The 24154-nt window shown below is 42.6% G+C and overlaps 1 protein-coding gene across 3 annotated transcripts in view; it reads left to right on the top strand.

Moving 5' to 3' along the window:
- Positions 1-676: 676 nt before the first annotated feature.
- The window catches only part of LOC119660811, a 169909-nt gene continuing 146431 nt past the window's right edge, over positions 677-24154 (top strand). For 2 of the 3 annotated variants that reach the window (XM_038069666.1, XM_038069675.1), the window contains exons 1-2: positions 677-975; positions 18114-19358. In XM_038069666.1, coding sequence (XP_037925594.1) covers positions 828-975; positions 18114-19351 — 1386 coding nt within the window. In that variant the 5' untranslated portion in view covers positions 677-827 and the 3' untranslated portion in view covers positions 19352-19358. Of the gene's footprint in view, positions 976-18113; positions 22250-24154 lie in introns of those variants that run through there. The other variant, XM_038069656.1, reaches the window with a different exon arrangement.

Genomic DNA, 24154 nt, shown 5'->3' with positions numbered 1-24154 from the left:
CATGAAGGACGACATTTTTTCTTGTCGCTGGAAGGTGGCCAGACTCGCTTTGATCAACAAGGAAAAAGGAGACCCATACCCTTTTCTCTTGCGGAACGTGGGACGGCTTTCGTCAGCAGCTTTATGCAGACACAGGCGAGCTCTCTCCAGACAACATTGTCAGAGGGGTGCAAGTATTCTCACACAAAAGATCAACAAAAGTTTTCGTACCTGAAGGGCTGAACTTCCGGTTTCCGACTTGTTTGTTTTCCTGTAAATGAATTTCTGCGTACTTTCAATACTCAATTCCTCTTGTGAAGTCGGAAACTAACGGAAGTGAAATATTATCGATACATGTATATTTCCATCCATTTTGCATCCAAAGTTCCTCATATAAAAAAAAACATCAAAACGCTGAGACTTGAAGCTTCCCGGTCTGTTAATCTCCTCATGTCAAAGGTTTACTGCAGATCCAGCATTTTATTTATTTTTTGGACGCTTTTTTTACTGACACCTCAATTCCATTAAAGGGTTCAGATTAGGTAAATTATTCATATTGGTAACGTTGCGATGTTGGCTAATATCATGCCGTGTGCTAAGCGTTTAAATTTTCAAAAATTATCCCTCTGTCGGTGTCTAGTGTAATTTTCCCTATACCGTTTCCTGGCTTAAAGTGTTTTGTCTGGAAAACATTTCGCATGGCAACCGGCGGACTCACTGCACCCATGGAATGAGCGTGGAGTCGGTGGGTGTTTGTTTACACACTTGTGGCTGCATTCGACTGCCTGATCTGTGTTGGGTTATTTGGTGCCGGTCCGTATTTTGGGATAGCGGTGCTTGGCGTCGAAATGGATCCTAAGGAAGCAGGAAGCGGTTGTGGGGAGAAGCAAACAGATCCGAAGGACGAAGGAAGCATCTCCACAAGTTCCGTCGTGGCAAGCTGTAACCCGAGCGCGTCTGACGCCGTAGAGGAAGAGGAGTTGGAGAAATTGAAAGGTAAGTAGAGTATCATTTCATTACTTGTTAATGTCGAGTTCTATAAGCGGTTTACTACATTGTGATTCCAATGGGAACTCCTGATGGTTGGGTGCAAATCACCATGATTTTCGTGGTGGAAAGCGATGTTGCACGTCTCTTTGCGTTGAGTTGTTCTTTGCGCCACATGTTGGAGTTTTATTTTTCGAGCAAATAACGGTTAATTGCTTCTAGATGTGACCATTTCGGTAGCTCCTGCAGTCACATGTCCGATCCACGTTAAAATCGGATATCATGAATGCAGTGAAGTTCGATTAGGAATTTCAGACAAACGGTTGCAATTCAACTCCCCAGCATTGTGGAAAAAAGCATCAAATTTTGTAACTGTATAATGGGAGGACAAAACAACAAATATGAAAATAAATCTTTGCTTGTAAGTGAGTAAATTTCTTTTTCTAAAGTACGGGTTCAACCGCTGAGACTCGCTGGTCTACGGTATTCATTCATTAGATATGGGTTTCCTTCTCATTAATAGCCTCTGTAAGGATCAGCGTTCGTGCGCCCTCCACGCATCCCAAAATGAATGGGGAGGGATGACAGGGTTACAATGGGATTTCCAAGATTTTTGTTTTGTTTCGTTTTTTCATCATCATCATTAACCTAAAAGCTGCCTGGGGTCCTGGCCTACCCCATCGTTCTATCTCAGCCAGGGTCTGCTTCGTCTTCTATTTCTATCATAGATATTGCTCTTATAGACTTTTCGGATGGGATCATCCTCATCCATACGGATTACCTCTCCTATCTTTATTGTTTTCACGCCGCCTGCTCGATCTGGATTAAAGTATCAGCGTAGGCCAGTAGTTGGGTGGACTTGAAGAGGATAGTGCCTCTTGCATTTACATTTGCATCGCGAAACACTTTCTCCAGGGCCAGGTTGAAGAGGACGCATGCTAGGAGATTAGACCGTTATTGATGTCGAATGGTCTTGAGAGTGATCCTGCTGCTTTTATCTGGCCTCGCACATTGGTCAGGGTCAGCCCAGTCAGTCTTATAAGTTTCGTCGGGATACCGAATTTTCTCATGGCCGTGTACAGTTTTACCCTGGCTATGCTATCATAGGCGATATTAAAGTCGTCCATATTCCAACAGTTTTTCCATCGCTTACCGCAGAGAGAAAATCTGATCTGTTGATGATTTGCCTGGAGTGAAGCCTCTTGGTATGGGCCAATGATGTATCCGGCCTAGCCGGATACATCCATCTTACCATCTTATAGATGGTACTCAATAACGTGATACCTCTATAATTGCTACACTGTGCGATATCTCCCTTTTTATGTATAAGACAGATTATGCCTCGTTGCCAATCGTCAGGCATTGATTCGCTGTCCCGTACCTTGAGTACAAGTTGATGAACCACTTGGTGTAATTGGTCGCCTCCATATTTAACCGATTCGGCTGTATTTTCATCGGTTCCTGGCGACTTATGATTTTTTAGCCGATGAATTGTACGGACTGTTTCTCCTCAACTTGGCGGTGGCAGTATTTGTCCGTCGTCTTCAGTTGGCGGGACCTCCAACTCGCCGATGTTCTGGTTGTTCAGTAGTTCATTAAACTACTCAACCCATCGCTCCAATATGCCCATTCTGTCCGGTGCGCCTGGTGCGGTTGCTCCCTGTACTTTTCTAGTTCACAGACTTGTTGATTCCCGCAGGCTTCCTTTTTCCGTCTGTGTCTCCCCTCGACGGAGTTTGTGATAAATCTCTGCGCGTGCCCGCGTTCTTTGAGAATAGAACATTACTCGGTATGCGGCATTCTTCCGTTCCGTTGCTAGCTTACATTCATCGTCAAACCAGCCGTTCCGACTCCTTTTACGGCTGGGGCCAAGTACAGGGTGCGGTAGCATAACTTCCTTTTTTCAAAACTCAATAAAAACTATTGTATGCATCGGAAAATTTTATTTATTTTTTATAATGTAGGTACATGTCTAAAGTTTTTATTTACATTGTTTTGAAGATCAAATCCATTAGGTGACGTCCCCCATTCTCCATACATTGCGTAAACCGATTTCTGGCGTTTGTCATGACTCTTGTTAGCATAGCAGGTGTTATGTTGGCAATTTCTTCTTGGATGTTGGTCTTCAAATCTTGTAGGGTTCTTGGACGGTTCACATAAACACGGGATTTCAAAAACCCCATAGAAAAAAATCACAAGGGGACAGATCGGGAGAGCGTGCCGGCCATTCCAAATCGCCTCTAATTGAGATAAGGCGCTCTGGAAAGTGTTCTCTCAAAACAGCCATCGATGCTCTTGAAGTGTGTGCTGTTGCACCGTCTTGTTGGAACCAAGTGTCCTCCAAATCCAAATTTTCTAGCCGTGGGAAAAAAAATTCTGTAGCATGTTTACATACCGGTCCGAATTCACTGTCACTGTAACCTCATTTTCCTCAAAAAACCAGGGACTAATAATTCCAGCTGAGGAAATTGCACACCACACTGTGACTTTGGGTGAATGCAAAGGCTTTTGATGCAATTCTCGAGGGTTGGTGTCAGCCCAGTAGCGCATGTTTTGTTTGTTAACCGACCCACACAAATGAAAATGGGCTCCATCGCTAAAAAAACAATAGCACCCTCGGGAACGACATCAAGAAGAAGCTCACACGCGTTCATCCGAGAATTGAAGTCACGTTCTGAAAGTTCCTGCACTATAGCCATCTTATAGGGATGAAAATGAAGATCATCACGAAGAATTCTTCTCACAGAACGATCGGATAGTCCAAGGGCAGATGTCTGTTTGCGCGCAGAACGCCGTGGCGATCGCAACATTGACGCTCTCACTGCTTCAATGTTCTCAGGTGATCTAATGGACTGAGGGACTCCAGTTCTTCCTTTTGTCGCACTTGCAGTTTGTCTGAATGTAGTGACCTATGTAACAATTGATTTGCGGTCTGGGACGGGAGCCAACGAGGCTAAATTAAAGCGATTCCGAAATGCACGCTGTGTTGCAATAACCGAACATCCGCTTGAAAACTAAACCTGAACGGCAAAGGCACGCTCCTCACTATTCCAACGCATGATGGCGACTGAACCGTGTCGGGACAAAACTGTACAGTATCCCCTCTTGAACGAAACCACTAGCGCTGCGCTATGACATCAACTAACTGAGTGGCGCGCATTTTAAAAAAGGAAGTTATGCTGCCGCACCCTGTATGTTTGTGGCCGTATCAATGATACCACTCTTCAGGAGATTGTGAAGATCATTTGTTGATGCTTCATCTCCAGGTCCTCCATTTCCCTCTTATGGGTGTCGCGGAGGGTTGTGTTGTGGGTGGCTTCAGTGTTAACTCTCACCTGATGGTCAGAGAGGATGAGAGGTGGCGGCGTTCAATCAACACGTGGTCAATTTGGATGAAAGTGGTCCCGTCACGTATGTTTGTGGACCGCTTTCCGCGCAAACCAGGTACTTCCAACAACCATTTCGTGTGACGCTGCTAATTGAATAATCCGCAGTCCATTATCATTTGTATTTTCGTGTAAGCTATGGGAGCCAACGTATCGCCTGAATACGAGCTCCTTCCCTACTTGGCTGTTAAAACCCCCAAGTATGATTTTAATATCATATCTGGGACAGGCTTCGAGAGTTCGTTCTACTGCCTCGTAGAAGGTATCCTTCTCCGACTCTGCAGTCTCCTCTGTAGGGGCGTGAACGTTAATGAGGCTTATATTTCTAAACTTTCCTCGCAAGCGCAGAGTGCATAACCGTTCGCTTATGTTTCCAAAGCCTTCTCCAGGAAACCGGTCCATGTCCAACGCATCTCCTGTAACGCCCTATACTGGGACAGGGTATCGGCGCACGTTCCATGAGAAAATGCGCAAATCTTTAGCTTCTTCATCCACGTTAAAAGTTTTAAATTGGAATCTCTGGAGACAGGAAATCAACCTTAGCGACCTTGTTGGAATCCAGAGGAAATATTCCAGCAGCCCCGAAGCCCTGAAGTTGTTGAACTAGCTTCAAGGCTGATATGGGATATGCGGTTATCAAATATTAGCAGCGCAGGTCTTTCTGGAGAAGGGTTTGTATACTTTCTGAAGTGGTCCAAGCATTTGAGAAACGTTGGAGTATTCATACAACCCTTGTCAACTTCGATTTTGCAACCTATTGGTCCATCTTTTATTAACAGTGTTTCCTTGCAAAAATAAAGAATAGTGGAATATAATGACATGTAGCACTCGCTGCACAAGCGCTATCTGCCACTGCTCCAAGGTTTTCGAAATAGTTGTGTTCGATTAAACCCGTCAGCATTGCTTTACAGTAGAAGACGCAAATACTTAAGGGTGGGAACACAGAATCTTTTCTTTAATTCAATTCACTGCCTCACCACATCTTTCTGTTCTTTGTTGAAAATTGCCCATGTTTTTCCGGTCCTACTCCTGTTTTTAGACAAGTTTCGAAGAGACTACTCTGCAGCATCTATTATGGCTGCAGTTCCAAGAGTGGACGATCCATCTTCAATTAGGCGACGAGCCTGCTTAAAAAGTCGTGGGCTGATATTCTTGAAATTGGTTTTCCTTTCGTAATTTTTGAAACACAAGTGAAGTAGTCTTAGAGAACAAAAATCCTTTTTGTTGCGTTAATATATTATTTTGTAGAAATAAGGCCCCGGCTTTTTGTCTTTTTATATCATAAACCATTTCTTGAAAAGAGATTTGTCATGAAGGGGTAAGAATTCGCATTCTGAGGTGGCTTTTGCCCCACTAGCTCTGAGAGCTTTTTCCCCGAATGATGGACTATTACCTAAAGACGAGTCACATATCTGATACAGAATTTTCATGCAACGAAGACGCCATGGGTTACCGAGTCATTTGTTGCTACTACGCCATGGGAAACAATTGTACTGCTATTATTATTCACAATAGACACCCGATATGATGAACATATTACATCAAAATACGTAAAAATAAACTTACGGCATTTTTCTTGCGAGGCATGCATCCACAGTATAGGAGTATAGCGCGTCAACCACACTTACGCGCCATTGCTCGCAATAACCTGACATGCGCCTTAGTTAGTTAGTTTACTGGGGGAGCCGCAGCTCCGAGCACTCAGGTCATTGTTAGGCCCATTGTACTATCCCCGTAAATTGCTTATTCAATGGCTTCCCTCCTACGGTGTTCGCAAGCTTTAGCGAATCTGAGAACATTTTTCAGAGCCAGAGAGTGTGCAGAGACTTCATTGAAGAAAACCTTGACAAGGTGTCTTCGTCTGAGATCTGAGGATGCCGGGCAGCTGCAGGGCCGTCTCCTCTTTCTCCTCACATTGGCTGCACATAGCCGAAACCACTACCCCAATCTTTTCCATATGGTAGTTTAAGGAGCAGTGTCTCGTTAAAAGCCCTACTAGGGTTTTCATGTCCCACTTCTTAAGGGATAACAAAAATGCCGATCTAGTGGCCCTAGGCTCTTTCACAAGCATTTTCGCTTGCCGGCAAGAGTCCAAATTTGTCCACTCAGTTGCGTGAATCCTTGCAATTTCACCCTCCAGAATAGACTTGACAGTAGATGGTCGGCTCCAAAGAGCTGATTCTGGCCCCACCATTGTGGATCCAGACCCTTGGCGAGCCAGTCTGTCGGAACAGATTCGAATGGTGCGACCCCTCCACCTTTGTCACAGACATTCTTCTGCTGCTAATGAAATGGCATATATCTCCGCCTGGAATATGGTCGTAATTTTTCCGAGGGGTCGGGCCAGTATCGCCCATTCTTCTCTTTTGATGATTACGACAGTGTGTCTTTTCAAAAACGAATCTGAAAACCATATGATCGGCCGGCATCAAGGCTGGCGGATGTTTTTCAAGGAATTTCCACATAGACGCATGACCGTGTGATTGGCCACCTTTCCACGCCCCAATGGTATCGAGCCTATATGCGTCAATGGAAGCTTTCCGTTTCACCTCCAAGTGAATGGGGGGCAAAATTTAGGATAGCTTCAAGTGCCACAGTCGGCGTAGTACTCATTGCCCCAGTAATACTTAGGCAACCAAGTCTCTGAATCTGTGTGAGCAGCTTCCTGCTGTTAGCAAAGTTCTTGTCACCAGACGATGCATGCATACATCAAAATTTTATTTTATTATTTATTTAATTTATTTATTTATTTATTTGATTTACGGACAACAAACAGAAAATTCCAATAAATTGTTGTCCTCAGGAGGAGGAGAAAGCAAAAAACTTATCCTACGTTTAAAACTACTTAAAGTAGGGAAGTTAAAAGGACCAAGTTGTTTTGCATTATAATTTCGGCAAAGCCTGGGAATCGGGCAATGAAAGTAGACTTCGAGCTCTGCGAAGGGCACGTTGAAAATGTCTGCGCTACGTGTGTTATAAGACGCAGGACGGCTGGTGATCTCGTCAGCGGCGGAGCAGTCCATCAGACCCGAGGAAAGTTTAAAGAGTGTGCATAGATCCAGATAGGATTTACGCTGTTGTAGGAAGGGAAGGTTCAGAAAGCGGATTCGGGAGGGGTAATCCACACGAGGGAAGCTTTTCTTAAAGAAGAAGGAACGGGTGAAAAGTATACATCCAGTATATCCGTTTGGGTGAAAATCCCCAGGTCTTACCTATCGCATTCCTACAGCACCAGACCAATCTGCAGGATTTCTGATATTGTTCCTGGATATGATGCTTCCAGGTTAACTTCGAGTCGAAATGTACTCCTAAGTATGTGACTGTTTGTGCCAGCTGGATTTCCGCCCCTGCTAAGGTGGGTAGCGTTAGCTGCCCCACCTGACGTTCCTAGTGAACATCACTAGTTCAGTCTTCCTAGCGTTCACCGTGAGTCCATTGCGGAGACACCAGCGGTGGATTTCATGCAGAGTTGCATTCAAGCGGTCACATACTGTGTCCCCAAACTTGCCGGTAATTATTACGGCTAAGTCGTCCGCAAATGCTTGCGTGAAGGCTTTTTTGTCCTCGAGGAGCCACAGCAGGGTATCCATTATCAAGAGCCATAACAGTGGAGTGAGGACCCTCCCTGTGGGCAGCCCCTGAGACATCCTGCTTCAATAGACTTCTGGCCGACCGATATGTGGATTTTTCTCCAGTCTAGCATGTGAAGGATCCAACTGATTAATAGCGGTGTGATTCAATGCCGTCTTGCCGCATGACAAATTGCCGCGAATGAGGCATAATTGAAGGTACCTTCGATGTCCATGAATGCGCCTAAGGCGTATTCTTTTTCAAACATCGCCTTTCCAATTTTTGTCGTAAATTCATAGAGTGCTGTCTCCGTGGATTTGCTTTTCTGGTAGGCGTGTTGCGTATGGTGAAGTCAAACCGATCTACTAGTCTTTCTAGTCCTTTTAGCAGAAAGGACGTTAGGCTGATCGGTCGAAAGCTTTTTGCGTCTGTGTAGGTGCGTTTTCCTGGTTTGGGTATGAATAACTTCTTAACATCACGCCATTTAATTGGAATATAAGCTAGTGCTAGGCATGCGCGATATATATTCCGAATATGTAGACCCAGGGTATCCATTCCCTCTATTACTAGTGCAGGAATGAGGTCATCCAGACCTGCAGACTTGTATCTATGGAACGAGTTAAATGCCCATTTTACTCGCTCCAGTGATACTACTTTGCATGCCAGATTCCAGTCTCTCAGTTGAGATGAGATTTTGGATGTTGCCTGGAAAGTGCACTTCAAGCAAATGTTTTGCCGTTTCTTCTCGCTTTCTGTGTACCTCCCGTTCTGTAAAAGTAAATATCCCAGTTTCTGGCTACGTTCTTTAACCAGAATCCGCTTCAGATTTGAGGTTGCCTCAAGACAGTTAGTCTCTTCGCAAAAGCGTCTCCATGATGATCGTTTAGCCAATTTTATGCTTTTCTTTAGAGCCTTCTGTGCCTCTTTATAGCGATTCCAGCTAACGCCTTAATCACCCTTCAGAGCACGATCGAGGAGCATCCTTGTCGTTCTCCTCTGTTTTGCCAAATCCGAGTTCCACCATGGTGTTTTACTCTTCTTTCGAATCTTGAGTGGACAGCTTTCTTCGAAAGCTTCTCTCATGTTAGTTGTGATCATCTGGGTTGTCTTCTCAATTCCAGCAATGGATTTGATGCGTTTTCCAGGCATCGTGATTCGGGCGCTCAACTCTATTTTATACATCACCCAATCTGTCTTCCGCTGATTTCGAAATGGAGTGGGTGGAGGTGGATCCATGCCCATTACGAAATCAATGCGTCTGTGATCCGAGAGTGTGATATCGTTTGATAATCTCCACTCTCCGATCAGAGCCGCGATGTCAGGAGATGCCACCGTGTTGTCGATGACCTCTCGCCTGACCACGTTGAAGGAAGTGGGTTCATTACCCAAATTAATGATCTGCAAATCGGTTCCTACTAGATACTCCAGTAGTCTCGATCCTCTTGCATTGATGTTCGAATTTCCCCAGCATATGTGGTGAGCGTTGACATCACATCCTGCTATTAGCCCCATGCCTCTACTTTTGGCATATTGGATAGCTCTGACGAATGTTCCACTGGGAACGTCTTCTGCGTCGTAGGGAAAATATGCAGAGCAGCATAGTATCTCTTTATCTCCCTGTTGACTTTTTATGGTTAACTTAGACGATGTGGTGTCATCGTCACATAGGTCGTTAACCAAATTAGCCTGGAAATCTTTTGAGACTACCATGCAGGCGCGGGGTCGATCGCTTCCATTGGCATACAATGGGTCGGCATGTTGGAAGTTTAGGCCCCTGATTACCCCACCAACAACCCACGGTTCTTGTATGAGGTATATAAATGTCTTGCAACTATTGATCCGACGATTGATAAGTTCAATCACCGCTTTACAATGCCGCGAAGTTATTTGGGAAATGGGGCACCTCATCTACGTTGCAGATGAAGATGGCGAAGGCTGCACGTCCCCTCAATGGTTTTAGGAGCCGACACTTGTAACGTGACGGTCCCGAGCCCATAGTAGAGCCTGCAGCCCGATTTTTCCCGAACTTTCTTAACATCGGGTGGAATCGCCCTGTTTGAATTTTGCCAACCATCTCCTTGCTCGCGTACGATGCAGCAGCTTCTGTTACTTCGATAAAAAATAGCAGTTTTTTTAACTTCTAAAATACTTCCTTAATTATTCAAAGATTGTATCCAGAAGTATTTTTATGAAAGGAAATTTTTTAAATGGCCGAAAAAGAGGATTTTGTAAGTAAAGTCTTGGTGTCGATTTGCAGGTAATTTGGGAGCAAATTTCGCCACCTGACTTCAGAGTTTATTTGATGGGTAATAATGTGTTATGGATTATAGGTGTTATAAAGTATACATAGGACAGACGAAACGCCTGATAACGACTAGATTTAATGAACACAACAAGGAAGCGGTAAGTAGTGTTCGGAAACAAAAGTCGTGCATGAGATCATCAGTGGCAGCGCACATAGCCGAGCAAGCCCATACCATTCAACGCGAAAATCTTGAACTCTTGCGGCATACAAACCGAACGACAACCTTGGACCCTTGGCAAAGTTGAGAGAAGACGGGCCGCGGTTATTAAACACAGATTCCGGTAATTGCCCCTCAAAATTAATAAGACTCGCCGCGGTAATTAACAGATAATTAGTAGTAATTTAGGTAATTAGTATTTTTAGTATAAATAGAACCGTATAATTATCATCAACGGCGCAACAACCGGTAACCGGAATGCGATCAAGTGCTAGGTTCCACTGTGCAACCTGGGCGTCGTTCATAGTGTTACATAGGGTTCGCAACCACTAGTATGAATACTAAGTTCACACTCAGTATCATTCAGACTATTCCGTGGGTACGGTGGGATTGTACCTACTTGGCAGGTACGTACGTCCAGGACCTCCATCATCATCACCAACTGCGCAACAACCGGTATCCGGTCTAGGCCTGCCTTAATAAAGAACTCCAGACATCCCGGTTTTGCGCCGAGGTCCACCAATTCGATATCCCTAAAAGCTGTCTAGCGTCCTGACGTACGCCATCGCTCCATCTTAGGCAGGGTCTGCCTCGTCTTCTTTTTCTACCATAGATATTGCCCTTATAGACTTTCCGGGCGGGATCATCCTCATCCATCCGGATTAAGTGACCCACCCACCGTAACCTATTGAACCAAATTTTATCCACAACCGGACGGTCATGGTGTGGCGCGGCAGGATTCGCGGCATTCGAAATTTATTTCGAATGGTGCGAATACCAGCGGACAGATGACGTCACCGGAGCTCTCCACTCAGTTCAGACCTCGCTACAGGGGTGAAGAGCAGAGTAGGTGACGAAAAAAAGTCAGATGTCAAACTCATATTTTTCCTGGCAATTCATTTTTTTCGCTCAACGTTGAGTAACCAAGTAAACCGATTCAATCTTCAACTTATATCACAGTAAAAAAAGACGGAGATCGCATATTGTAATATGGCGAATATTATTGGTGGCTGTGTTGTTCTTCATAATTATAGTGAAAGAGTTATGTAAAAAGTAATATTATAGTAATTTGAATTGCAATAAAAACTGTACCTAATCAGGACTTGAATACTGAGGAATTCATAAATAACACGAAGACAGTTAAATTTTTGAATCTGTAACCTGGCGTTGTTGTCTTATAACTTCAAAAATGGTATCGCTCATAGATTTCGTCATTGTGTAGGCCACGGAATCGGCCATCCTCATGCAGGGGGCCAAAAATTCTTCGGAGGATTCTTCTCTCGCACGCTGCCAAGAGTTCGCACTTTTTCTTGCTAAGAACCCAAGTTTCCGGGGAATACATGAGGACTGGCAAGCAAGATCATTGTCTTGTACAGTAAGAGCTTTGACCCTATGGTGAGACGTTTCGAGCGGAACAGTCTTTGTAAGCTAAAATAGGCTCTGTTGACTGACAACAACCGTGCGGGGATTTCATCATCGTAGCTGTTATCGGTTGTTATTTTCGACCCTAGATAGGAGAAATTGTCAACGGTCTCAAAGTTGTATTCTCCTATCCTTATTCTTCTTCGTGTTTGACCAGTGCGGTTTGATGTTGTTGGTTGATTCGTCCTCAGTGCTGACGTTGCCACTATATAGTTTGTCTTGCCTTCATTGATGTGCAGATGATAGGGCATCCCCTTGTCGTAGACCGTTGTTGATGTCGAATGGTCTTGAGAGTGTTCCCGCTGCTTTTATCTGGCCTCGCACATTGATCAGGGTCAGCCTAGTCAGTCTTATTAATTTCGTCGGGATACCGAATTCTCTCATGGCCGTGTACACTTTTACCCTGGCTATGCTATCATAGGCGGCTTTAAAATCGATGAACAGATGGTGCAACTGTTGTCCATATTCCAACAGTTTTTCCATCGCTTGCCGCAGAGAGAAAATCTGATCTGTTGCTGATTTGCCTGGAGTGAAGCCTCTTTGGTATAGGTCAATGATGTTATGATCCGGCCTAGCAAGATAGCGGAGAATATCTTATAGATGGTACTCAGCAACGTGATACCTCTATAATTGCTGCACTGTGTGATATCTCCCTTTTTATGTATGGGGCAGATAATGCCTCGTTGCCAATCGTCAGGCATTGATTTGCTGTCTCATACCTTGAGCACAAGTTGATGAACCACTTGGTGTAACTGATCGCCTCCATATTTAACAAACAAGGCGATGAATTGCACGGACTGTTTCTCCTAAACTTGGTGGTGGCAGTATTTGTCCATCGTCTTCAGTTGGCAGGACCTCTAACTCACCGATGTTCTGGTTGTTCAGTAGCTCATCGAAGTACTCAACCCATCGGTCCAATATGCCCATTCTGTCGGAAATCAGATTTCCCTCTTTGTCTCGGCAGGATGAGCATCGAGGTGTATAAGGCTTCATCCTGCTGACTTGTTGGTAAAACTTCCGCGCCTGATGTGGTTGCTCCCTGTACTTTTCTAGTTCACAGACTTATTGGGTCTCCCAGAATTCCCCGCTTGACGGAGTTCGTGATAGATCTCTACGCGTGCCCGCGTTCTTTGAGAATGCAACATTACTCGGTATGCGGCATTCTTCCGTTCCGTTGCTAGCTTACAATCATCGTCAAAGTAGCCGTTCCGACTCCTTTTGCGGCAGGGGCCAAATATGTTTGTGGCCGTATCCATGACAATGTTCTTCAGGTGATTGTGAAGATCATTTGTTGATGCTTCATCTCCAGGTTTTCTGTTGACTGCGGTTATTGCGGCATCCATTTCCCTCTTATAGGTATCGCGGAGGGTTGTGTTGTGGATGGCTTCAGAGTTCACTCTCACCTGATTGTCAGAGGGGATTCTAGGTGGTATTGTTATTCGAGCTCGAAGCACCATGCCAACAAGAGAGTGATCCGGGTCTATATTGGCCCCCCCTATATGTTCTGACATTGATCAAGGCTGAGAGGTGGCGGCGTTCGATCAACACGTGGTCAATTTGGTTGCGCTTTCCGCGCAAACCAGGTACTTCCAACAACCATTTCGTGTGACCCCGCTAATTGAATAATCCGGAGTCCGTTATCATTTGTATTTTCGTGTAAGCTATGGGAGCCAACGTATCGCCTGAATACGGGTTCCTTCCCTACTTGGCTGTTAAAATCCCCAAGTATGATTTTGACATCATATCTGGGGCAGTCTCCTCTGTAGAGGCGTGAACGTTAATGAGGTTTATATTTCTAAACTTGCCTTGCAAGTGCAGAGTGCATAGCCGTTCGCTTATGTTTTCAATGACGATAACAGCAGGTTTCATTTTTTGGCTGACTAAGAAACCTACTCCGAGCAAATGGTTTACTGGATGGCCACTATAATATATGGTGTAGCTGCTCTTCTCCCGGAAACCGGTCCCTGTCCAACGCATCTCCTGTAACGCTGTTACATCAGCCCTATATTGGGACAGGGTATCGGCTAGCTGCTTATCCTCCCTGTACAGAGATGCTTCATCTCTGTACAGGGAGCGCACGTTCCATGAGAAAATGCACAAGTCGTTACTCCGTTGTCGTTGCCGGGTTTGTCGTTGTAAAATCCGTCCAGTCCGAGGCTCCTGTTGTGGCTTCGTAACAAGTTGTTTTCCATGTAGGGTTGTCAGCCATACACAACCCCCAACCTGGAGGACCAGTTGGCACAATTTGTCCCGTTTTCCCAGGTTTTATGCTTCATCGTACCAATCTACGTTTCGCCTCGGGTGTTTATCAATCTTTCTAAATAGGTCACTAGATGTCTCTAGGGTTTGATTATTCATCCGATAATAATTGCTTATGCGGCTAGACGCGTGGCCAGTCGTTTTTTTATTTAAATATGCAACCGCCCACACTTTGTACACGCTAGATCGTAACAAAACTTCAAACGCAGCGGTTGAAAGGATCAATATGATTTAACGAACATTAATAAAATATTGAATTCCAATTGGATCCATTTCATCTCATACTTTGCGTAAGATCTATAGGGATGAGTGCTGTGGCTGAACTGATAGGCGGTTGTCCAACCACGTAAATAAAGCAGTTGAACTATCGAACAGTGGACTTTCTGTTCACAAACGAAATGGATGCTGTTGAGCGTCTATCTATTTATACTACCATTTAAAAGGACGAAAGAAAAGGAAGAAATACTAAATTCATTCTTTTCTCTATGTACGGTTATGCGAGAATGAATTACTGCGGAAATTATCTGAGACCATCAAACGGCAAGATAGAAAATTTCGTAAGGCAATGAAACTTCATTGCAAATTGATTAAAGAAAGATGAGTTACTAACGGGATATTTGAGTGGATTTACTCAGAACTAGAACAACAATTTTAAATATGCTTCCTTTTCCTGATATTGCTGCAAACCTTGCAGTAATTGGTCTCCATGATGTCTATAATGTGCCCGGATAGCTCTAGCTAGCTAGGTTAGAGCACAAGGGTTAAGGAAGGTCGCGGTTTAAATCTGACTAGTGGCAGTGTGATTTGTATCGTGATTTGAGGTTGAATGCCAGTCAACTGAACTGTGAATAAGTATTTGAGTCAAATGAGGGTAATAATCTCGCGTGAGTGCAATGCTGACGGCATTGCTTCCTATAGGGTGCTGTAATCCTGTAGGTGCCGCTACGGTTTTGAATGAAGTGCTCTAACACATTTCAAGGCCTTGATCCAATATGGATTGTTGCGCCAACGATTACTATTGGTATAATGTAAGTTATGAATCAACTTAATATTACAATGGCGTTTTACGAATAGCGAATATTGCGAATAGCGCAGTCTAAGCGTTTTCCCACTGAAGAAGCCAGAGAAGCACATAGAGTATGTTTTCTACCAAGGATGAATGAAGGGCATAATAATATTCTTTCCAAGACCTACTGTATGGCCCAGGCATTATAGATTGGAGGTGGAATGTGAATTTCCTTAAAATTTTAATATTCGAAATTTTAAACGCGTTTTTCTCGAAATCACATTTTCCGAATTGGGTGAAAATTCTTTTTTCAACTGACGAAAATTCAACCATTTTATGACCGATTTTGTACCTATTTTTCGGTAAAATAGCCAAATTTAAATTTTAAATTGACGCCATTTTATTTAGAATCAATATTTTCATAAAATCCTACGTAGACTAGACTTTAGGAACCTCTTTTTAGTTTTTTACTCTAGATAAAAAATTCGGTCATAAAAAAAAAGGGATTTCTTGAATCAGCTATTGCACCGTCATTTTGTTTTTAAATAATGTTGGGATATTTTTTTCTTATACATGAAGCCTTATATTAACAACAAAAAACAAAAAACAAAACAAAATTGTTTGAATTAACGTTAACAATCAAGAAATCGTCGAACATGACCCTTGACATTTTGTAAAACACTTATGTGATTCCGATTCCGGTATCTGCTCAAATAAATTTACTAATAGTATATTAACAACTTTTAGAAATTGACTGAAAAACTCCTCTTAAGTTCATCCTACGTGTACTAAATTGCACTGACATAGAGGACAGCCTCGTGCATACACATGCCAAGTTCCATGAAAATCCAGCTATTAGTGTCAAAGTTATAAAAGTTCAAATTTATCAATTTCATGCGAATTAACAGCATCCTAAGCTGTACAAATAAGATGCTGACGTCATAGTTAACAAGAATACATAATTGAAATTCGAGTGAAATGTTAAAATTACATTCAAGAAGAATATAATTGTCCCCAGCCCTTGTTTGCAAATTCAATGTGTTCAATGTCTGTCTGTCTGTCTGCCCGTCAGTCTGTCTGTCTGTCACAGGCACTTTTCTCAGAAACGCTATACCGATTGACACGAAATTTGGTGAGAAGGTGGGAACTGTGAACGCCTAGACATGTAATGAGTGATATCCTTCTATATTGGGATTTAGGGGGGGGGACCCCATACATGTAAAAGGCGGGTGTAAATTTTTTTTCACCGAATATAGTCATGTGGGGTATCAAATGAAAGGTCTCTACTACTACTACTACTACTTTTCGAAGCCGGACTTAGTTTTGAGAATTGTTAAAAAGGCAGGGATTGGGAGGGGTGGAAAGTGATGATTTGTTTAACGGACCCATTCTCAGAAACTACCCAACCGAAAAATCTGAAAAAATTCATGAAACTGCCTCTATATGGTGCCCAGACCTCAAAATACCCTCCATATCGATATCTATTCAAATTAAGTTAATAATAGTATATTACTGTATTTTTGGGAAAATTAGTAAAACCCCCCTTAAGTTTATCTCAGAGTTATAAAAGTTGGTAATAGTACAAAATATGAGGCTTATTATCCCCAAGTTTGATCAAAATCATACTATTACTAAGAAATTAAAGTTACAGTAGCTCAAAGTTGTCTTTACTGTGCAAGTTCACAACCCGAAGTACTAAATCTGACATGCTAAATGCATGTACATACGTACAAATGGGATAGTTCTACACTCAAATATACTCACAGAAGAAGCAAACAAAAAATTTCATACCTGAAGCGCCCAGGTTCCTATCCTGTTAGGAGAATTTTCTCTACATTAGATCTAGCAGCATTCATGGTGTTTTCCGTAGAATTTCTGTTTCCACCCCTCGTTTAGTAGACTTGGATTAACACTACCTCTCACTCTGAGTGTATGCTCTTGACGCCCCTAGATTGACTCGGCCCCGCCCTTATGCCGTCGTGGCGCCTTTTAGCGTCATCGTGTTTTGTTGTCGTTTGTTTTGTTTTTATCATAGCATAGCTGAATAGAGTAAGTAAGTAAACCATAGCTTTGTGGTAACCTTTAGTCAGTTTATCCATCTTTTGTTTACCATTAGAACTTACTTCAATGCTTCTAAATGAGGAAATCGAAGTATCCGGACGAACACAAAATAAAAATATTTACCGCTAAGGCTAGGTCAAGAGACGGTGCTCCTATCTTTAGGTTTCTTGTCTGCAGATGTAGTCTCACCTGGGACTTAGGCTGTCGTTAGGTTTTATATTGGGTTGGGGAAAAAGATATGTCGTATTTGTGATCGAAATTTGACGCTTTATTTGACATACTTAGAATTATCCGATTTAAGTGAAATATGCGCCGTTTTGTTCGCAAACTTGTTGCCATTTAGAATGCAACTCCATTATCCCCCCTTAATAAAATGTGTCAAATGTTCACATGCCGGTCTACTTTGATGATTTCGACGATTTTACCGGTTTCTACGACGATTGGCCTACCAGTACGAGGGGTATCTTCGACATCCACTACAGCGGAACGAAATCGATCGAACCAATGATGTGTTGTGCGAATTACAGTGCAGTATCAGTTACAGTACAGTACAGTTACAGCATCGGGTCCATAAACTTCACAATTTTTTTCGGCCGCCTTCGTTGCATTTTTACCTCTCAGGTAGTAAAAATGTCAAATATAACGAATTTCTTGTTTGATGGACTCTATCTTTGACACGCGATAACTTGAGACTGAAACATACGATCACAACTCTGATTGTCGTCTTCAAATCGCCGTATAGATATGTTTAAGTGTCGCCATCTATTGACAAAATACATTTCCTTTACATCAACCCGATATGATTCATATATGAAGATCAGTTGTTATTATCATCGCTGATTGTCTATTTGCAAGTGTTAAGTAAAGCGATGATGACCTGAGTTGTACCATCAAATTTCTGTGTAATTTTTTATTCTTTTGACAAACGTCGTTATTGATATGGTTTAATATAATATTCTTATTATGATTTTTTTGTTGCAGGTGATGCCATCGGCGATACATTATTCAGTGAACGTTTCGTCTTGTCAACGTTACTTACTGTGGTTAGTGATAAGGATTTGGCTGAGTATGAACAGGACTTATGCACTCTTTGGGACATGACAATTGAACATGATGTGGTCAAGCTGCTTCTTCAATATCAAACACTGGAAATTTTTTCAACTGTTATACATTTGACGGACGATAGGCGCTTGACTGAGATTTTAGTAGGCATAGTCGCAAATATGTGCGACTACCCGCCGACACGGAAGGAGCTCGCTGAAAATGTGGAATTTATCGCGCCGATCCTAGATTTAATATCGTGTTCAGATACACTTACGTTAATTCAACTGATGCGGTTTATTTCGGCGCTTTTAGTATCAGATGAAGAAATCGATCCGTTGGTTTGGTTCGGATGCATAAGAAACTCTGTGAATTTTGTGCAATTTTTTTCGCTCATGTTGAGTAACTCGATGAGTCGCCAATTATTAACGGATGCAGTGAGTGCTATGAACGCGTTCTGTGTAAAATTTTCTCTAGTTGAAGAAGAAAGTGAATCAAGTATTGTGTTCCGAGATTTGTTTGTACATGAATATCTTGTTATTGGCCTTATCGTGGCATTTCAAACACTCGCTTTAATAAATGAAGATCCAGAATTTGGTATGTCATCAGCTACGAAGAAAGTGAAGAAGCTTCATTCAACCTTTCTACATATAAATGTAAAGCTGCTTCAATATGAAGAATATTCTGATCAAGCATATGCTAGTGTTTTGACTGAGTTCCTCAAATGTATTGCGAACATCCTTGAACCATTTTATGATTCATTGACATTATTGTCTGTCTCACATTATGAACTCGAAATATTGGACAGTGTGAGCCAAATCTTTGAATTGTTGTCATATCCGTTTGAGGAGGAGAGTTTCAAACGCGTCATAGAAATTTGGGACATTATCGAGAGTCAGCGAGGAGCCGATCAAGATGTGGATGACGAATGGAATACTGACGATACTTGGAACGAGTTTGGAAAAGAAAATTCAACTACGCTTATGGAGCTGTTTGTGGAAGTTGCAATGAATGCCACTGAAGAGCAATTAATACAGGTGTTTCACACTATGGACAAATCATTAATAGAAAAAATAGTGAAGTCGGGCAATGAGAAGAAAGTGTCTGATGATCTTAGTGGTGTTTTCAACAAAATCAGGAGGTTAACGAGTTCTACAAAAGTGAAGGCGGCACAATAGGTTTAAGGTACTGTGGATATTGTATTTTATTCATTTTTATTATTAAGAATTGTGCTATTATTCAGATGTAAGGCTAATATGCAAATTAAGTTCAGGTACAATTTAGCTATAAGGATACAAACCTAACTTTGGTCTTGATACAACAAAGAATTGTAAATTTTAATAGTCGGTGGTGTAGTTGTATTAATTTTGTGGGCTTGTTCTTTTGCCCAAATAAGATTTTAAATTTTTTGAGAGTTATCCATTACCTAATAGCATCATTAGTTTTGAGATTGGACTGTAAACGTTTTATTAATGAAACACGAGTTTTCAGAGGAGAGCGAGTAGCATTTTATTAGAACATTCATAATCAACATTTGGAAAACAATAGACGGTTTTGCCACTTAGTATCTAATTTGGATATAAAACTAATACCCCCACTTTCAAAATAATATAGATACAACAATTTAAATTAAACTTCACAGCTGTTCATATCCTATATTCCTAACAACTGCATAAAATGTTAATGCTTGACTTTTCCCAAACCTTTGGTGAATAAGTCTGCGGCCAATGAATGCAGCTGATGTTAGATCTGAGACTTACTCTAGGTGTACTGCCTTCATACCGAGGCACACGAAAAGTGAGATGTATGTTTTTATCGTTCGCTTGCCTCCTAGTTGAAAATGAATTTCAACCGGACCGCAAAAGTCGACTCCAATATTAAGAAATGGTCTGGGTTTTTTATTTCTTCTGCGAGGAGGTCACCCATTAATACCCTGAGTAGCCTTGGTTTTGATTGGGCGCAAGTCATACATTGCGAAACGATACCGTTAGCTACGTTCTTCCCATTGATATAGCAATAGGTTTGCCGAGAATGGTTGAGTAATGCCAACGGTCCTGCATGTAAATGTTTCGTGGAAGCTGACGGAAGATGAGTTCAGATAGTGGATGTTTATGAAATATTAACATTGGATGTTTCACGTTAAATGGTATTTTGCTATTCTGAAGTCGTCCTCCTACCCTTATATCGCCTTCCTAGAAAAGGTGCTAGCGCTTTTAAGTGACTGAATCAGTGATGATAGTAGTGTATCCAGTTGTATTTTAATTCCCATAGAAGACGCATCATTCATAAACACCTTTGCTACGACTATGACCGGATTCACTAAAGCGAGAGGATCAAACAATGGCGATGTTTGTGCCAAAACCACTCGCTTTGTAATCGGCTGATTGGGCTCTAAGTTCATCATGTTTACATTGAATTGGCCCGAAGTAGGATTCCAGATAATGTAAAAGGCCTTTACTATATGCTTTTTTTTCTAGGTTGGTGACATCACGTTCTATTCTCTTGTGTTGTGGAGAAATGGAACGTAGCGGCGTTGTTGGAACACCATTTGTGAAATGTTATTGCAGATGTAGTGCTTCTTGTCTATTCTCGTTAGAAAATCATCCACATGGAAAGCGCGGGTAATCGGCACCTTCCTCATCTGTCAACCTTTCTAACCATTTTATTGCCAAGTACGGGGCGCTTCTAGTTCCGCACGTGACTGTTTTTAGCTTAAACGTTTTGATTTCATCTCCGGGCATATCCTGCCAGAGTATAAGTTGACACATCGAATGTTTTCATGGAGCAGAACTTGTCGATACATTTTTTAATGTCTACGATCATCATGTATTTGTCTGTCCGAAATCTTATGAGAATGCCAAATAGGTCGTTTTGTTTATTATTGGTGCGATATGTAAAATGTCGTTTAGTTTTGGTTGATCCGTCAAATACAACGCGAAGCTTGTTTGTCTGAGTAGTAGTGTGGTTTCCTGTGATCTGGGCTTGTTACTAATTCGTCTTTGCGGATCTAGTAAACGTTGTTCTGCCTCCTTGAAATACCTAGTGAAGATGGATGGTGGTTAAGCAAATGGCAATCGGAAGACCGTTTTCATTCCTTGATACTGTAGCGTTAAAGAATTCTTCTCATTTCTTGCCACTGTTGAAATTGGGCCTCCCAACTTTTCAATGTTCCAAAAACGTTCAACTGGTTGTTCAAGGCTTGCGATTGTGTGCCACAAAGGTGTTTTCTAGAAATGATGTTGGATACCTTTCCGAGCACTACTCACCCTAGCGACTTATTTTGAAGATATGGAAGATCCCATGATGTGTGCCCGCTCAAAACTTGGGCTAGGTCGAAACATACTTCGCCGTGGGATCGATCGTTCCATCTCCAAATATTTCATATGATTCTGTGTGTCCATCAGCTTTTCTCTGACTCGTTCCACCTCTCCTGCCACTCGGCGTTAGTTTCTTTCCGCGGGGACTGCCGCCGACGGGTGGAAGGTTCTCCGATGAGACAAGTTCGATAATTCGATTATAAAGGCGTTGTCCTTCTTTCGCTAGGATGTCAATGGGGATCATCCCTGCTATCACACAGGCCACTTCGTTGGATATTTTTCGATTGGTGCAAGATGTTTGGAGTGCAGTTAAGCGATATTCAGGTCCCATTTTTCTTCTATTTACTTCCTTTTCCAGTGCATCTGTTCAAACTGGGGCTGCATATAGTAAGATAAAGATGACCACCCTTGAAGTAAGGAAGCTACGGTTCAGGCTTGGACCACCTATATTCGGTAACATTCTCGCCAGCAGTGTTCCGGTGTAATATGCCTTAGTTGCTGTCATCTCCACATGCAATTTAAAACTTGGCTTCTGTCGTAGACCTTTTCTTTCGAAATCCAAACTGGTTCTTAGAGAAACTACCTTCCTTTTCAGCAGTCGGAAGTAATCTGTTGTCGATCATTCATTCAAATAATTTGCCAGTATTATTTAGGAGGCATATCATTGCGGAAGGTCGCGGTGCAAATCTCACTGATGGCAAAGGCATTTGTTATAGTGACTGGATGTTGAATACCAGTCGACTCAGCTGTGAATGAGTACCTGAGTTAAATTAGGGCAAAAATCTATTCTATCCAAACCAGGAGTCTCATTTTTTGCAACTTACAGGACTTCTTCATCGTTTACCATTGGGATTTCGACGGGATCTACTTGGACAATGGGAAGGCTAGCGGTATTCACATTTTGTGGGAAAAGGTTCGTCCCTATTTTGTCTATGGTAGCAAGTTAATGTAAGTAATCGATGGAGAGCGTTTGCCATTGAAGTGTTCGCTTTTACTTCTTACTATAGCCACATGCAACTTTTTCTGCGCTTCTTTGTATTGCTCTTGTAGCTGCTCGTACTCAGATTGGTTCCTGTGTCGCTGAATGCGTCTTTTCGTAGACCTTGGGAAGCCTTATCATCTGCGTTTCCGTCTAACGTTGTATTTTGCAGCAGGACGTCTTTGAAAGTTTCCTCGTCAAACCTGTTGACTGTTCATTTTACTGCTGCCTTCCGGAACTAATTTATTTTTGTAAGTTGCTTGATTTCGGAAATGGCTGTAGCTGTGTGTGTAACTTTCACACATCTATCACCGACCCTATTTCTTTTCTTCGGAATATGTTGACGCATCCAGTGTTTACTAGCACAAGGTTCAGACCAGAAAGAGCTTCAAGTAGCACACGCCCTCTTGCATTCGTTTCTCGGTTGCCCCATTGTTCAGCTCAGACACTAAAGTCGCAAGTATGATTTTAGAGTTATGGTCTCTTGCATCCCTCGCTAGCCTCTCCACCATTGATTGGAACTCCTCCCTTTTAAGACTTGGAGCGCACAGTAGCTAATCTCATTCATTTGTCTACAGAATAGATAATTGGGCCTTTGATTGCAGTCCTTAGCAATGTTCCTTTTTTTCCGCATTTACGGCACAGCAAGGACTTGTCGTGTACACTTGTACAGTTTTTGGCCATATGCCCAAACTCGAGACACCTGAAGCATATTTTCAGTGAAATCTGCTCTCGTAGCCGAAAGACGATCCAACGGATCCGGACTTCGCTGGTGGGGTTAGCTCTTTTTACCGCTTTCAGCTGTGAATGAGAACCTGAGTCAAATCAGGGTAATAATCTCGGGCGAGCGCAATGCTGACCCCTACAGTGTTACTGTAGTGTACCGCTACGGTTTTGAAGGAAGAGCTCTAATACACTTTAAGGACCTGATCCAATATAGATTGTTGCGCTAACGATTATTATTTGATTTATCACAATCTCGGCAGATGCCGGATTTTACCTAATACTAGCACTAAGTGCCAAGCATTTAGGCTCGGACAATCCTACCTACTTAAAAACTAAAGGAGCGCTGGTGGTAATGGCCGGTGATAGGTCAATGGGAGAGTCCGTCGAGTACTCCCCGCAACGTATGCAGAATGGTGTACTTCTGCATGGTTTGAACCAGACTGTGCGAAAGTCCCACGACATCAAGGGAAGCCGTGAGGGATTTAGGTACAATACTTGTAGCTGACAATATTATGGGAACTACAACCTCATAGTTCACCTTCTTCTCCACGTATTTCTTCCGTTCGATGTTGCTATTATGGGGGATAGCAACATCAATTATATGCGCGGAGCGACCTGCCTTGTCAACGAATAGTATGTCAGGTTTGTTATGTGCGATATGGCTATCAGTCAGAACTTGCCGGTCCCAATACATGCTGCGCCTCATATCGGTAAATCGGACATGTTTCCGTGATCAGCCCATGCTTGTATGCAAGGTTTTGATGGATAACCTTACATACAGCATTATGCCTGGTGATGTATTGCACCGGTGCCATAACAGTGCAGCCAGAAATGAGATGGTCCAACGTCTCTAACGCCGAACCACACATTCTGCACTGGTCGTTCTCCATCTGTTCTTTCATGATGAGCTTTTTATAAGCTCGGGTGGCGACTACGCCGTCCTGAATGGCACACATGAA

Source organism: Hermetia illucens, chromosome 1, assembly GCF_905115235.1.
Source record: "Hermetia illucens chromosome 1, iHerIll2.2.curated.20191125, whole genome shotgun sequence".
NCBI lineage: Eukaryota > Metazoa > Arthropoda > Insecta > Diptera > Stratiomyidae > Hermetia > Hermetia illucens.
This window is presented reverse-complemented; position numbering and strand designations above follow the sequence as displayed.